The sequence below is a fragment of the Podarcis raffonei genome, chromosome 4, assembly GCF_027172205.1.
Source record: "Podarcis raffonei isolate rPodRaf1 chromosome 4, rPodRaf1.pri, whole genome shotgun sequence".
NCBI classification, from domain to species: Eukaryota; Metazoa; Chordata; class Lepidosauria; order Squamata; family Lacertidae; genus Podarcis; species Podarcis raffonei.
The window spans coordinates 84,690,817-84,708,371 of NC_070605.1; the positions used below are offsets into that span (position 1 = coordinate 84,690,817).

General features: G+C 46.5%; 1 protein-coding gene across 3 annotated transcripts in view; it reads left to right on the forward strand.

Annotated features, from left to right (window-relative positions):
* The first annotated feature begins 6,614 nt into the window (after window positions 1–6,614).
* Window positions 6,615–17,555, forward strand: part of LOC128411902 (maestro heat-like repeat-containing protein family member 6) — a 33,949-nt gene continuing 23,008 nt past the window's right edge. For all 3 annotated transcript variants that reach the window (XM_053384472.1, XM_053384474.1, XM_053384473.1), the window contains exons 1-5: window positions 6,615–6,724; window positions 8,009–8,363; window positions 9,672–9,824; window positions 12,451–12,605; window positions 14,252–14,417. In XM_053384472.1, the coding sequence (XP_053240447.1) occupies window positions 8,016–8,363; window positions 9,672–9,824; window positions 12,451–12,605; window positions 14,252–14,417 (822 nt within the window). In that variant the 5' untranslated portion in view covers window positions 6,615–6,724; window positions 8,009–8,015. The remainder of the gene's footprint in view (window positions 6,725–8,008; window positions 8,364–9,671; window positions 9,825–12,450; window positions 12,606–14,251; window positions 14,418–17,555) is intronic.

Consider the following 17,555-nt stretch of genomic DNA (forward strand, 5'->3'; position numbering starts at 1 on the left):
TTCTAAACTTTTTTCTCCAGCTGCCTTAAAGGATCGTCCTCAAAAATCAACTATAGATGTGTAGCTGACATGCAACTTCTAACGCTGATAGGTGGCAGCAGGGATTTCTCTAGAGAAAACATAAAGTGCTTGATGATCATGTATTTGTCTTGTTACTTGCCTTGTAAGACAGCTAATTATTGCAGAGGTATCCAGAGTTATGGCAGGTGACAGAAATATTGAGGACACAATATTGTATAAAGAAACAGTGTAAATCTAATGAATAGTCTGGGGGGGGGGGATTTCAGGGAGTGAGGATTTTGCCTCACACCCTGAAAACTACAAGCTATGTTGTTCTAAGTTCCAGTTGGATCATCTGTCTGGCCCATCCATCAACGCCATACTGTCAAAGGTAGATATCCTCACAAAGGATGCAACATACAAGACTGTGTTCTCCAAAGGTCTTCTTCAAGGGATCCAGTTGTGATTAACTAGAGATCAACTAAGGACAGTCATGCCATGTGTGTTCTCTGGTCCCCTGCCCCAGCTCAGGTAATTATTTACAGCAATTTTGCCAAGATACAGAAGTTCCAAACATCTCAATGACTATATGTCAGAGTTGTTCATGCTTATGGATTCCAACAGCCCAGTTCCTCCCACCCCCCCAGTTTTGGTCTATGTCTCTTGCCTAGCAACATGGAACTTCAGATGGTTCCACCATCATCCCAGCACAGGTAATAGGGGATGTGGCAGATCAAAATGTTTTCCAGGAAGACTCCCTCTCTTTTGGCTTGACCTCCACAAATGCTAAGGCTGCTCTTGAATGCTGTTGTCTAAGTACAGGCAAATGAAAACTTCATTCCCCAGAACTGACCTTTCATCAGATTGTGAGACGGGGCCATTGTGCCCATTTTATACAGAGTCAAGTGAGGTTTGCCCCTGAACCTACACGTAGCAAGAAAGTTCAATGACTCACCGCTCCCTGATGGTGTTCCTGTACGAACTATGTGTTTATCACATTTATACTTTACATTTGTAGATATGCACATCAACCATTGAGTATGAAGAGTACTAAAAGATGTTTAGAATAAACAGCTATACCAATATATGTTTATATAAGTGAATATTGGAATAGGAGGTGACAACAACTTGTGACCTGTCAGTGATCCACACCAGTAAAGCAGTAGCACAAAAGCATGCACAATCAGAACCAGGAATTTAAACAATTAAAAAATGAATGCAATCAACAGTTGTGCAAACTAACTAGAACCAATTCTAGTGAAGGACTGCATAAAACTAATAATCATCAGAATGAACCTGTTTTAATAGTGTTTCTTCTCATTCCCAATTCTGCAGTACCAAGTATAAGTAGATAGGACACAGTAAATAATGAAACAATATAATGTTTTGTACCTAATACAGAGCTTTGTAAGAGAGGGAGTGTTATGTACTGAGTTGAATAGGATCCAAACTGCAGCAGTCTGATTGGTCCTAGAACAATAGGATCCAAAAGGCAGCAGTCTGATTGGTCCTAGAACAATGCAGCAGTATGATTGGTTGGCAGGAACCACCCAATCATGCTCCAGATAGAAGTGAATCCACAACCTGATTGGCTTACAGTAGAATTCCGGAATTAGCCAATCATGTGCAGCCCATTGTGTAAATAATGTATATAAAGCAGATACTTTGAGGGGACATTCATTCATTCCTCCTCACCACTATGAGCTGAATAAAGAGCATGAAATCACTTTGCGACTCTGAGTATATTTCAGGGAGGAATCATACCAGGGCTTATAATAATAATAATAATAATTTATTATTTATACCCCGCCCATCTGGCTGAGTTTCCCCAGCCACTCTGGGCGGCTCCCAATCAGTGTTAAAAACAGTACAGCGTTACATATTAAAAACTTCCCTGAACAGGGCTGCCTTAAGATGTCTTCTGAATGTCAGGTAATTATTTATCTCTTTGACATCTGATGGGAGGGCGTTCCACAGGGCGGGCGCCACTACCGAGAAGGCCCTCTGTCTGGTTCCCTGTAGCCTCACTTCTCGCAATGAGGGAACCGCCAGAAGGCCCTCGGCGCTGGATCTCAGTGTCCGGGCTGAACGATGGGGGTGGAGACGCTCCTTCAGGTATACAGGACCGAGGCCGTTTAGGGCTTTAAAGGTCAGCACCAACACTTTGAATCGTGCTCGGAAACGTACTGGGAGCCAATGCAGATCTCTCAGAACCGGTGTTATGTGGTCCCGGCGGCCACTCCCAGTCACCAGTCTAGCTGCCGCATTCTGGATTAATTGCAGTTTCCGGGTCACCTTCAAAGGTAGCCCCACGTAGAGCGCGTTGCAGTAGTCCAAGCGTGAGATAACTAGAGCATGCACCACTCTGGCGAGACAGTTCGCGGGCAGGTAGGGTCTTAGCCTGCGTACCAGGTGGAGCTGGTAGACAGCTGCCCTGGACACAGAGTTAACCTGCGCCTCCATGGACAGCTGTGAGTCCAAAATGACTCCCAGGCTGCGCACCTGGTCCTTCAGGGGCACAGTTACCCCATTCAAGACCAGGGAATCCCCCACACCAACCCGCTCCCTGTCCCCCAAAAACAGTACTTCTGTCTTGTCAGGATTCAACCTCAATCTGTTAGCCGCCATCCATCCTCCAACCGCGTCCAGGCACTCACACAGGACCTTCACCGCCTTCACTGGTTCTGATTTAAAGGAGAGGTAGAGCTGGGTGTCATCTGCATACTGATGAACACCCAGTCCAAACCCCCTGATGATCTATCCCAGCGGCTTCATATAGATATTAAAAAGCATGGGGGAGAGGACAGAACCCTGAGGCACCCCACAAGTGAGAGCCCAGGGGTCTGAACACTCATCCCCCACCACCACTTTCTGGACACGGCCCAGGAGGAAGGAGCGGAACCACTGTATGACAGTGCCCCCAGCTCCCAGCCCCTCTAGACGGTCCAGAAGGATATTATGGTCGATGGTGTCAAAGGCCGCTGAGAGATCCAGCAGAACTAGGAAACAGCTCTCACCTTTGTCCCTAGCCCGCCGGAGATCATCAACCAGCGCGACCAAGGCAGTTTCAGTCCCATGGTGAGGCCTGAATCCTGATTGGAAGGGATCCAAATGGTCCGTTTCCTCCAGGCGTGCTTGGAGTTGTTCAGCAACCACCCGCTCAATCACCTTGCCCAAGAATGGCAGATTTGAGACTGGGCGATAGTTGGCCAAATTGGCCGGGTCTAAAGATGTTTTTTTAAGAAGCGGTTTAATGACCGCCTCTTTCAGCGGGCCTGGGAAGGCTCCCTCACAGAGGGAAGCATTCACCACCCCGCAGAGCCCATCGCCCAGCCCTTCCCGGCTTGCTTTTATCAGCCAGGATGGGCAAGGATCAAGGAGACAGGTGGCCGGTTTCACTTGTCCAAGCAGCCTGTCCACATCCTCGGAGGTAACAGATTGGAATTGATCCCATGTAACAGGACCAGACAGAACTCTAGCACTCTCCCGCCCTGGCCCTGCTCCCACGGTGGAGTCTACCTCCTTCTGAATCTGAGCGATTTTATCTGCAAAAAACTTTGCAAAAGCATTGCAGGAGATCTTGGGGTCCCTACCAGGCCCCGGTGGTACAGGTGGTTCCGATAGATTGCGAACCACTTGAAAAAGTCTCCTGCTGCTGTTTTCTGCAGATGCAATGGAGGCGGTGAAGAAGGCCCTCTTCGCCGTCGCCATTGCCACTTGGTAGGCTCGACGTTGAGCTCTAACCCGTGTCCGGTCTGATTCAGAATGAGTTTTCCGCCACCGGCGCTCTAGCCGTCTCAACGATTGTTTCATCACCCTCAGCTCCGGGGAAAACCACGGGGCTCTCCGGGCTCCATGCAATCGGAGAGGGCGCTTCGGAGCCAGACAGTCAATAGCCCTGGTTAACTCCGTATTCCAGCGTGCCACCAGGGAATCAGCTGAAAGGCCATCAGCTTGGGATAAAGCATCCCCTACCACTCTCTGGAAGCCAATTGGATCCATTAAGTGGTGGGGGCGGACCATCCGAATCGGTCCCACCTCCCTGCAGAGGGGAAGGGTTGCGGAGAAGTCCAGTTGCACCAGGAAGTGATCTGACCATGGCACTTCTTTTGTTTCGCTTTTAGTTAGTGTCAGATCACCAACATCCATAGAGGTGAACACCAAGTCTAAGGCATGTCCACGGCTATGAGTTGGGCCAAACTTATTCAGGGACAGCCCCATGGAGGCCATGCTTTCCACGAAGTCCCGAGCGGCCCCTTGTAAGGTCGTGTCGGCATGGATGTTAAAATCCCCCAGGACAACCAAGCTAGGTGTCTCCAGGAGCATATCCGCCACGACCTGAAGCAGCTCGGGCAGGGAATCCTTGGTGCAGCGGGGAGGTCGGTACACCAGTAGGAATCCTGTACTGCCCCTATTGCCCAACTTCCAGAACATGCACTCAGAAAACTGGGTCTTCCCAATAGGACGCCTGGTGCAGACTAATGACTTCCTAAAAATCACTGCAACCCCCCCTCCCCGCCCACATGACCTGGGTTGCTGTGCGTAAGAGAAACCTGGTGGGCAAGCAGCGGCAAGGACAGGCCCATCTGCTTCATCCAACCAGGTCTCTGTCACACATGCCAGGTCAAATCCTCCATCCACAATCAGGTCGTGGATGGCAGTGGTTTTATTCATCATTGACCTGGCATTGCACAGCAACACTTTCAGGTCATGTGGGTTTCCCTTGCTGATTACTGTATCCTTCCGGTCAGGACCAGACCTGGAGGCAGGGATAGTCCTCAAACAACGACTAAACCAGCCTCCTCGGTAATGACATGGTCTGGTCTTAGCATAACTCCTCCTCCTGCCCGTGATCACTGAGATCGGGTGTCCCAATACATCCCCCCCTGTGGAACCTGCCCCACCCAATCTATTGGCTGAGGCCCACTCCCAGGCAGCCATGACCCTTCCCCTTAAAAAGCAAAATACAAACTATATAATAATTTAACAGAATAATAATAATAATAAAACAAAACAAAACAAACAAGAAACAATAGTGCTGACTAAATGCTTATCCCACCCCAAGCAAAAATAAAATAATGAAATAATATAATATTATAAAAAACAACAACCACCATTTAAGGTGCTGCAAATTAAAAGCGGTTAAAACATTTAAAACCATTTTGTCCATTGCTGCCGGTAGCTGCTCAGGCCTCTAAACTGTAGTGGTAGTGCAGGCCCCGCCCCCTAGGCCGGATGGAGTTGGCAGGAGAGGGAGCGGTCTTCCCAGCACTCACACAAGCAGCAGCAGCCGTGTCCCGGAGGCCTTGATGGAGGCCCTCAAGCTGTGGCGGTGAGTGCAGGCCCCGCCCCCTAGGCCAGATGGAGTTGGCAGGAGAGGGAGCGGTCTTCCCAACACTCACACAAGCAGCAGCAGCAGCCGTGTCCCGGAGGCCTCTCTCAGGCCTCTTATGCTGTGGCAGTGAGTGCAGGCCCCGCCCCCTAGGCCGGATGGAGTTGGCAGGAGAGGGAGCGGTCCTCCCAAACACTCACGCGAGCAGCAGCAGCAGCAGCCGTGTCCCAGAGGTCTCTCTCAGGCCTCTTATGCTGTGGCAGTGAGTGCAGGCCCCGCCCCCTAGGCCAGATGGAGTTGGCAGGAGAGGGAGCGGTCTTCCCAACACTCACACAAGCAGCAGCAGCAGCACAATTGACATGTTAATAATTCGTTGCTGCCTCGTCTCTTGTTAGGAAATCAGTAGGAATGTCCTTTTCAGTATTTATGAAGGCTGACAGGGAAGTGCTGCTCAGAAGCTCTTGATCGGTGTTGGCAGAAATGTGCAATTTCGTTTATTCTGTTTTGCTGATGGAAGTTGACAGGAATTCAAGACTGTGGTTAGCCACACTGTCTCATGCATTGATAATCACATACATTCAAAGAAGGGGTGCCACAAAGTTCAGGTGTCGGCTGGCTCCTTTCCATTTAGCAGCCCTGGAAACCACCTGCAGATCAAAAGGAGGAGATCCATATCCTTCCTCTGTGGCCTCTGTGCAGAGATGGGATGCTTTTTGGGACGTGGTGGCAATCTGATCAAGTGTAGAAAGAAGAGCATTGCAATGGCCAGGGCCACACCAAAGGTCGCTGTTATCGTGATGTGTCTCTCTATGTGTTTTTGACCCCACCCATCACTGGGTGAACGCTTGCCAAAACCATTCTAGTTTCTTCTCTGCAATGAAAAAAGGAATTCAGAACAAGAATTCTAGCCCTGATAGTGTGGCATAGTAGTTAGAGTGTTGGATTAGGACCTAGGAGACCAGGATTCAAATTCCTAGTTGGCCATGAAGCTCACTGGGTGTCCTTATGTTAGTCTCTCAGCCTAAATTACCTCACAGGGTTGTTGTGGGACTAAATGAGGGAGAGAACTGTATACGCCACTTTGAGCTCTTTGGAGAAAAGGTGGGATAGAAAAGCAATAATAATATTACTTGGACTCTTGAGTTCCTGCATCTGAAAAAGGAAAACAAAACTGCCTGAGTTGGTAGCCCTGGCGATACCCTTGACAACCACTGGAACACTGGGTGCCCTTGGTGATGTTGTTACCGTGGTAGCCACAAAAGCTCTGACGCGATAAGATCCATTGTGACCCAGGCCCTGGTGAGCACTGATCCTATCATTGCTACATTCCAGTGAGGCAGAAACTGCTGCAGCAGAACGGGAAATATATGACTGGTTCCAACCATGCAGGTTGTAAGTAGATGGCTCCACGTGGTCTGTTGCTTCTCTGTGCCTCCATTAACTCACCAGAGACTTGCTGGTGCCAGACATAGCCACTGGTATTTGTCTTCTGCAACCAGCATTTTAAAAAAATTGTTCTGACTGGTCTTCAGTCCTTCCAGAGATTTTGGCTGTCAAAACATTCCAGAAGTCTTTCTTGGCTTTTGTTGTTGTGAATCTCAGCATGGGTTTTTATTGCGTTTAGTTTGATGGCTAAGTAATAAGAGCGGTTGTATTTAGTGTGTGTTGGGATTTGTTTCTTTGTACGCAGGATAAATTCCAATGGATTCTGTAGGCAACTGAAAATTCATGTCAATTGGAAGTGACCCTTCAATTATGTCCTGGTGGGAAATGATTCTTTAAAACATACCTGGGTGCAGTTAGAATAAACTTCACCTTGTCTCAATTTGAGGTTTCAAAAGCACTATGAAATAAAACCCAAGAAGAAATGAAATCTGCTTTCTATTTTAACTATCTAATCATTACTCCTATAGCGCATATACACCATACATTTAAAGCATGTCCCCCTCCCCACAAATTGTGGGAACTGTAGCTTACCCTACACAGAGAGAGTGCCACAATTCCCAGCACCCTGAGCAAACTATAGTTCCCAAGATTCTTGGAGGGGGAGGAATGGCTCTTCAGGTGTATGGCATGCATGCAACCCCAGACACTGTAGCAAACTTGTGTCTCTGATACTGAGAACAGCAACAACCCCATAAACCAAGTTTTTCTTTTTCTTTCGGTCTGGGTTTCTTGTGTGATCTTTGATTTTTGGGTGCTCTCTGATAATATTAACTAGATGTATGTCTTAACAGCTAAATAATTATATTTGTGATAAATCAAGATACATACAGGGAGCTGACAGAGAGAAGAGGAAGGGGCCTCTATGAGAGGCAGGTCAGAGTGGTTTTTCTCAGGGAGGTGGGAGGATTAAACTCTGTGTGAAGATTAAGGTAAAATGGTGACCGAGGGCTACACAGATATATTTATAATTTTTTATTTTATGAGGATCATATGAGGATTATTATCAATGTACCTTTCTTTTTCTCTTTGGTTTTTTTCTGTTTGATATATTGTTTTCTATTATTCTTTTTATTAGTTTGGATTTTATGGTATATTCGGTTGAAAACCTTTAATAAAAAAAAGAATAAGGCTGCAATCTCATGCACACTTCCTTGGGAGAATTTGAGATATGTATAACGTTATACTGTGACAAAAGTTTGTGTGTGTGTGTGTGTGTGTGTTTTCTTCTAGATCAACCATGGTTGTAAAAGAAAAGATTAAAAAGACCTACGGCCCACATGTTGGGATGAGCACGGCATATGCTAGTGAACCAGACTTTACCTGTGAAGATAAGGCTACACAAACCAACTTTGATAGCCCAAAAGATGGTATGACCCAGGAAAAGGCAACAAATCCATATACAGCCCAGATGTTTGTGCCGAGCAAGAAAAAATACTGTGTGCTGAAAACAGAAACACAAATTCGAGAGAAAGTCTCTGCTGCCAAGCCAGTGTCAGAGCCTGGGGACTTTCTCGTGAAGGAAAAAGAGAAGAAAGGTCATCATGTTATCTCGCCGCCGCCACCAGAAAACGAAAACCTTAATCAGGTACAATCACTCTGAGGATTTCTCTTTCCAAGCTATCATCTTCTCCTTTTGCACCAAGTCTTCACACATCATTGGCCACAACAATACAACACAGATCCCCTTAAAGCACAAGTCTATGTCTGTTTACTCTGATGTAGGTCTAATGGAGTTCAGTGAGACTTACTCTCAGGTAAGCAGTTATAGGTTTGTAGCATTTATGGAATATTTTATCTTCAGTGCACCTAACTCTGTCAAGACCATCACGTCTATGTTCACATTTTTGCATCCTCCTCAGGGGTGAAGAGGCTTCCCTCTTTACACTTCCTCCTGCAGCCTCCAAACTTTCGCTCTTTCCATGCCATGAACTTTTTTACACGTGAGATTAAAACACCCAGGTGCTTTCCTCACACGATATTGATGACACTCCCTCTCATGCAGACATTTGTAAAGTGAATGAGCATTGTGCCAGTGTGAGTTTTATACACATTTGTATTACAAACCAGAGCCACTTTATACCACTTTTGTGAAAAGACTCGCTCGTTTGCAGATTTAGAAGTTATATATTTACATCTCCCTCTTGTTATGGGAGAAGACCTCTGTTTCCACACGCTTGCCTTGATGGTCTAGGCCAGTGTTTCCCAAACTCCAGCTGTTTTCGGACTACAATTCCTATAATCCCTGACCACTGGTCCTGCTAGCTAGGGATGATGGGAGTTGTAGTCCGAAAGCGGCTGGAGACCCAAGTTTGGGAAACACTGGTCTGGGTGACAGACGGCCTGTGGCCACATGTTACTGGGCACCAAGTACTATCAGCCTCAGCCAGGGCAGCCAATGGGCAGGGATGATGGGAGCAACATCTGGAAGGCCAAAGGTTCCCTACCCCTGACCTAGGTCTTCTTTCTGCCTGGACATCTCATATAATCTTGGAAACCTTTCAGAGTATTTTTGTCCCTGCTTTACATTTGAATACTGTAATTGTGATGTTGGAATGTATGTGAGTGTATGTTAGAAATCAGATCATTTTGTTTGTTTTCTTGCCTCTCCTCCAAGGAGCTCAAGGCAGCATATGTACCTGTGCCCCTTTTTATCCTCACAAAACCTCTGAAAGATCACTGAGTTAGGCTGAGAGATAGTGACTGGCCCAAGTTCAACCCAGTGGGGAGTTGGTTCTGGGTCTCTCTAGTCTGACTCGAGCACTCCAACCATTAAATCCAACTTCTCCAGTTCAGCAATACTTTTAGCTTGTCTATTGCGAGTGTTCATCTTTTGGTTAATGGATGCCTTTGCCGATGTATCCCCCACAACTGCCTCTTCTCTGTTTTATTTCAGATACCTGAAGGAGCTGATGCAGAGTCCACTGTGACGGGCCAGATACTTTTAGCCATTGCTAGCCTGAGGGACACAGAAAAAAATAGCATCCAGGCAGCTTCAGCTATGCTAAATTCAATCTTGAAAAAAGAGAGGAACAAACTGAGGGGAAAGGTAAAAAAAGAGAGGTGCTTATGGGTTTCAGAAAATTGAGGTGGTTGTGCCTTGTGGGTTCTAGCAATGAATTCTAGAGATAGACAAAAGTACTGAAGCAACTAGCGGTTTGTATGCCAGCTTATTTGGTTGCCTGCTTGCATTGTTCTGATCCAGGAAAGGGATCTGCTAGCCCAGTTATAGGTTTAGCCTGTCAGGTAGTTTCTTCCCAAGAGCAGTGTTGTCACAGCCACCTCAGTTCTCTCCCCCTTGCTACCTGCCCTTTAGGTGTTTTGCTGCTGCACATAGTCTTTCCAGACAAACGAGGGCCACAGCTTCACCCAATCAGCCGCCTTCACTGGATGAGCTCCATTTTCTTGGATATTCATTGGCACTTTTTGCATCCCCATTTCCTGACCTTAGAACTGCATCACAGCCAGGAACTTCTGGGGCTCCACAAGGGCAGCAGTGCCTCCAGGGATGGTTTAACCATTAGGCGAACTGCACACCTGCCTAAGGCAGTGAAATGTTAGGGGTGGCAAAATTAGAAGGACGTGCATGCAAACGCAAGAGGCAAGGAGAACTTCAGCTGGGTATGAGAGGCAGAGAAAATCCAGTTAGTGATCTGCCGGATCATCTCTAGCAATCAGTGAGGTGACAGATGTCACAGGCAGATTGCCCTCACTCACATCCATGAGCTAGTCCGGATAACTATTACTAATTGATTAATCCCTTTGGGTTTTGCTCAGTAAACTCCTTCCTCGCCTTGTCAGGGCTTGCAGATGGGTTTCAGACTGGGGAACTTCCAGCCCTCCCTGGAGAAGCCAAGGTTTGAACCTGAGATTGTCTGCAATACTGTACTGAGCTATGGTATAGAGAGGGAATTGAAAATAATAATAAGAATAATAATTTATTATTTATACCCCGCCCATCCGGCTGAGTCTCCCCAGCCACTCTGGGCAGCTCTCAATCAGATGTTAAAAACAGTACAGCATTAAATATTAAAAACTTCCCTAAACAGGGCTGCCTTCAGATGTCTTTTAATGATAGGACAACTGCTTATTTCCTTCACATCTGAAGGGAGGGTGTTCCACAGGGTGGGCACCACTACCGAGAAGGCCCTCTGTCTGGTTCCCTATAACCTCACTTCTCGCAATGAGGGAACTGCTAGAAGGCCCTCAGTGCTGGATCTCAGTGTCCGGGCTGAACGAATGGGGGTGGAGACGCTCCTTCAGTTATACAGGACCGAGGCCATTTAGGGCTTTAAAGGTCATTTAAAGGTTCTTCACACTGCAAGGTGACCATGCTAAGTGATCAATGACATCAGTATTTCACCTGCTATATCCTTGCATTGCCACACTGAGGGACATAACAGGAATTAACCTTTCATAACACTATTTTCAGCCCTGCCAGTGGCCAGAGACTGGAACGGCCATCAGTGGTCAGTGTAGGTAAAATTGAGCTGTTGAGCCAATGGTCTGATTCAGTATAAGTCAGCTTCCTATGTTCCTATACCAAAACAAAGACAGGATGAACTATCTGTAGTTCTCTAGAAGCAAAGCAACTGCGCTGCTGTATCTGATCAGTCTGCTTGTTACGAACATCCATATGTAGGTCAGATTCCAGCAAATTAAATCAAACTCAGAAGTGCTAGCAGGTATCTAGTTGGTTGACACTTGCACAAAATGACTGAATGCAAATATAGTAATGTGTGTACACTGTGCTATTTTTCTAGAAAAGGAGGTGCCGGAGCTCAACCATCTTTTTCTCCCAAAAATCACCTGGCAGGGATGGCACACCATACTTCTTCCATGCATTTTTTAATCAAAAGTTTTCCATGGCTGTGGCAAGTGCTGCGCTTTCTAACTGCTCTGAGCAACTAGAAATGTTTTTTAAGAAGGAAAAAAGAGAGAGAGGAGGAGGAGGAGATGTTCAGGGAAGCCCTCAGGCTACCTTGAAAGTTCTTTATCGTTGATAAATGATTTTTAAAGCGTGCAGAATATTTAAAGGATTTTGCCAAACAAATCCGCACAGAATGGAATGAACATGTCGGTCTACTCATATGCAAGGAACATGAACATTAAGAGCATTTTGTCCATCCCTAGTAAAGAATAGTGGGCCTCTCTTATCTCTGTCTAGCAAGCCCTCTCTGCTACATATGCATATATATATATATTGGTGCAGCTTTCTAAGCTATGAGAGTTCATATTACTGTACGCACTCCCCCAATTCTGAATTCAACCCAATCCCTGTCTGTAATGCCTGTTTCAAAAACTCTCAGCTGAGAGTCAGTCACCGCAAGTCAGCCTAGTAGCAATCATGTTTAGACATGTTCTAAACATCCAAATTATTCTCAGGTTAGATCAGTATCTAAATAGCAGGGGTCTACTGGTTGGAGGAGCTGCATATATAACCATTGTAGTGCAGTGGTGCAATTTGTTTAGTTCATTCTAACCTCTTTATGACAAGAGCATGGCCATTTACCCAAACTGCTATCTTTTCTGTTGCACTGCAAGCCATTCTCACCTAGGCACAAAGAAGTGCTACAGCATTCATATCTGAGGAGCAAAAATACAAGATAAAATGCAAAAGCAACAGAAACTGTGAGAGAATCATCAGTGTAAACCCTTGTTTTGTTTTATCCCAGGTGCCAGAAATCATTGATATTATTTATTTCCACCTGCGAGCTATCCAGGAACCTAGTGCAAGAGAAGTTGCCATAGGGGCTGTGTGCCTCCTGGCTGAAAAACACACGGAAGAAACTGTTTCAAGCCTTCTGAAACTCTCATTGCTTTGTGACAGGTGAGGAACTGAGTTGTCGTCCATGATTCCCTGTGAAGTAAGTTAGGCTTTGACTTGCCCAAGGCCACCAGGTGAGTTTCATGACTGAGTGGGAATTTGAACCCAAGTCTCCCAGGTTCTGCGCTCCAACTGCCATGCCACACAGGGAAATAACATTGATTCACCTGTGTGAGTTCCTCTGGTTGCCTCTGATGGAAAAATCTGTGGGTTAAACTGGCAACGATATCACTCGCTCTACCTACTCAAATATTCAGAACTTATACCAGAATATTGTAGGTGACCTTTGTCACTTCTTGAACCAATGTAAATATTCTTGGTGATTCAATTACACTGAGCTAGCAAAAGGTCTAAACAGCTGTCTTGAGACAGCACCTAAAGTGTGATAGTCACCAATTATCCCAAGGTGACAGCATTCACTTCATTTTATTCCGGTGAACAATGAGATAAAATCTAAGGGTAAGCCAAGAAGTATCATAAGATGCTGCCTTATAGCAAGTCAGAATATTTAGCCAACTAGCTCAATATTGTGTACACTGGGGGCAAGGAACCTTTGTCTCATGAGCAGCCATCTTGGGAGCTGTATTCCAGTGGTGTGTTGTGACAGAGCAGTTCCAGCTGGTGACATTTTGCAGTTTTTAGACAAGTGTGTCTACAAAAACAACATATCAATTATTTTCTGCATATCCATGGACAAGATAAGAAATTCCATGTAACAGGGACTAAGCATCCTTTTCATTCAAAACTGACTCCATAGCTCTTATTTAGAAATTATACCACACCACGTGAAAAATGCATTTTTGAATTTGTTTATTGTTTATACCTGCACATGCATTTCCAAAAAACCCCCTAATCATACAAAAAAACAACAACTAATGTTTAAAATGTGAGGAAAATATGCTTGCTGGTTTCCCACAAGCATCTGGTGGGCCACTATGAGAACAGTATGCAGGACTAGATGGGCCATTGGCCTGATAGCCAGCAGGGCTCTCTCTTCTTACATTGTCTGTTCTGGGGGTCATTGCTAGACTCAGGTCTTTTTATTTTAGCTGGAGCTCACCAGAACTCAGTCCTGGCACCTCTCAGGTGGGCTCCATTGCCATTCTAAAAGAAGGAGGTGTCCATGGTGAGTTCCGGCACCTCTTTTTCATAACACTGGCTAGACTGATGAAAATATCAAATCCTATAAAATGCTTTTAGCCCTCTAGTAGTAAACAAACAATTATTATTTGCAGCAAACAGGCTTTCAGTTCTGTTGGGCTCCTTTATCCATCTTAATTCATGTACAGTGGTACCTCGGGTTACAAACGCTTCGGGTTACAAACGCTTCAGGTTACAAACTCTGCTAACCCGGAAGTAGTACCTCAGGTTGAGAACTTTGCCCCAGGATGAGAACGGAAATCGTGCACCAGCGTCAGTGGGAGGCTCCATTAGTGAAAGCGCGCCTCAGGTTAAGAATAGTTTCAGGTTAAGAACGGACCTGTGGAACAAATTAAGTTTGTAACCCAAGGTACCACTGTATATACATATAACTCCACTTTAAACAACACTAGAAATGTGAGAGAGATTGAGATCAGCAATGGGGTGGGTGGGTGGGTGTGGGTGTGGGTGTGTAGACACTGATATAGATTTGTTTGTTTTAATTTTAGGCATATCACTCAAATCTGGGAAGCCTTGGGCCAAGCTAAACAGCCTGTAAGACTCCAGGTTCTTGCCAAGCTTCTCGAAGTGCTGAAAAGGAAACCTTGCCTTAGCGGTGAACGCCCGGGATCAGATGGAAAGTTCACAGACAACTCCTCCCTTCTACCTCTAGCCGTGAGAGAAATATGCTATTCCTTTACCTCCAATTGTAACAAGCTATGCTGTGGTAGAGCATAGACTGGGTGGAGGCCACCGCCCAATAGAGCAGAGTTTCCCAAACTTGGGAAAGTTTGGGAACTGTTTTTGGACAACAGTTCCCATCATCCATCACCACTGGTCCTGCTAGCTAGGGATGATGGGAGTTGTAGTCCAAAAAACCCCTGAAGACCCAAGTTTGGGAAACCCTGAAACAGAGAGTGCGCAAAACATGGCAGGCCCTGTTATTGGGCAGAATGAGGTGGTTGCCTCAGCAGCTGATTCTGGGAGTGCAGGTGGAGCAGACCCTCCTGGCTATACCTTCTGAGACCACCTCTCTTCTTTTTAATCCTCCTGGGGCCAGCACTCTGGTTGTGAGGATGCTTTCTTGTTCTTGGCATGGACTGGCTGGCTAGCTGTTTTGCCTGGTTGCCTTCCCCCCAGCACATCACCAACACTGCCATTGGGAAAGGCCTCTGCCCTGACTGACTGACTGACTGACTGAGCAAGCAAGCAAGCAGAGAGGCAACCAGCCCAGGCCATGTACTCTGGAAGGAGTTGGACATGTGCATAAGTTGCTCAGCTCATGCCCTGCAGCAAGAAGGTGCTAAGCACAGAAGCAAACGAAGTGTTAGAGGGCAGAGCTCTGTATGTCACAAGGCCTGCCCTGTTTCACCTCCCATGCTAACCTGCTGCCCTTCTGTGCTATGGCGGATTCTCTCCCATTCCCAGTCTTTAAGTAATGTTCAACCGAAGGGTGCCATCTTATCATTCATTTCAAGCAATAGTATGTTCTGGAACCTGTGGAACTAGGCCAAGATATGACCAGACTCGTTTTCTGCAATGGCTCCCCATTTGTGGAATGCTCTCCTCACAGAGGTTCAGCTGGCGCCTTCATTATACACCTTTAGGCAGCAGGCGAAAACGTTTCTCTTCAACCAGGCTTGAAGCCTTATTTACCTAGGGATCCATCAGCCACGCCATCCCCGGACCTTGGAGGGAACAAAAGTACCAGGAAAGCAAAATCTTCTTTGGAGAAAAAGAGTTTATTGAAATCTGTGTACAAAGACATTTTGTACACAGAGACAACCAGTTGGATAGCTCCTGAAAATACACTGGCTGTAAATACATGGCATTTGGCAGGCATTCTTATACTGTAGGTACACATTTCTCCACCAATCACCAATTGCCAACCTATAGGTACACCTCCCTTCCACCAATCACCAATTGCCAACCTATAGGTACACCTTCCTTCCACCAATCACCAATTGCCAACCTATAGGTACACCTTAGGAGGATAATCACGTTAAGCACGTTCCTTACCCATTTCCCTGTCTTTTGAGCCTACGTGGCTCCTCTTATTCTTTACTTGACCAGTGTCACAAGCCAAACCTGCTTAAGCAATCTTTATTGGAATCTAAAGCCAAAGCTTGCTCAGGCAATCTATATTGCAAACTTGACCAGTGTCACAAGCCAAACCTGCTTAAGCAATCTTTATTGGAATCTATATTGTGACAGAGCTAAACCGTCCCTTCCTTCATTCCCTCCTCTTCTTTTGGACAGCCTTCTGGCTCGTCCAAGGCAATAGGCTGGTATTCACGCATCAAAGCTATCACTCGGGGACCCATCATGCGCGACATTGTTTTGTGCACCATATTTTGCAAGCATTGCACCAAGCAGGGAATACAGAAGCAAAGAAGCAATAAAAATAAAATTGGTCCTAAGAGCATAAAAAAACATTCCTCTGAGCCACCCATTTGGCAAAAACTTATCTAGCCAAGACATATTCCATCCTTCCCACATTTGTACAGGGACGTGTGCCACCTTCTCAATACTTGCGGCTAGATTACGGATGGCTTCACCATGATCTGAAATATTGAAGCAGCATGCTCCCCCAGTCAGGTTGAGGGCAGCACAAAATCCTCCTTGTTTGGCCAGAATAAAGTCCATTCCCAAACGCAGCTGGAGGACAGCAGTGCGGGTCTCATCCAGCTGGGTAGCAACAAGGCGAAGGGCGGTGGCCGTTGCATTGGCCACAATCTCTACTACTGCCTGGAGTCGGATTATGCGATTTAGATTGTACATGGGCTCTCTGGCACCTGCTACTAACTCATCAGGGTTCCAGGAGGCCGGATCATAGTGGGCAATTATTCGCTCAGGTGGCCATTCATCCTTTCCCCACGTCTGCTTGCTCCCTGAGGCTATATTCATGATATCAACAGATCTGTGATTGCGATGGGGAAATAAGGTGGTAGGGAGCAGCCACATGGGGGGTAAAAGGAAGGCTGGATAACAATTGCCCCACCAACCGTTGGGGAGGTGGTGGAAAGCCTTTGTCCCACAAATCCAATATACAGGATCCTTGTTCTGGGTGGCCATATGGTCACCCATAGAACTAAAAGCTAAAAGATTTAAATTGGTGCAGGCTCCGCCACACTCAGTGGTATCAGTGGGGTTACACGTACACTTGCATGAGGAGCGCCCAGTAAAAGTTATATTGTGTCCAAGGGTGGCATTTTTGGTCTGGTTGACACAGAACCATCCGGGAATCCGATAAACCCGGAGGGGATAGGGATGATTCCAGTATGGGCCCCACTGGAATTTACTTCCAGTATACTGGATTCGGGTCCGATTAAGAGGCAACGGAAGCAGGGGCATGCCCCCAGCCGCATCCAGAGGTCCCAAGGCACAAACAAGGCAACGGGTCCTATTCTCCTCCTTAGCTACCATTTCTGCCGTTTGCAGCCAGCGGTTGTAAGGGTTGTGGATGCCCCGCGTGACCATGATACGGGTAATGTTTACCTGGGAGATCCAGGACCCTACTTCCCCCTGGGCCAGAGCGCAGGCGGGTTCCCCAACTAGGAAGAGAAGGAGAACTGTCAGTGGGATGGAGGAGGGACGCTTCTTCCCGCAAATTCTATGGCGCTCGTGCCAGCAAAAAAAAAAGAGAGAGACATCCACGTGACAAGGGCAGTTGAGATAACTCCCACCCACCAACCCCAAGAATGCCAGGGCTCTCCCCACCACAGATCAGTCATGGTATGGGTCTGGAAAGGGGGTTGGGGTTATCCGGACGCTCAAGTTGGTTAGGGAAACAAGGTCGGGGATACCTCCAAG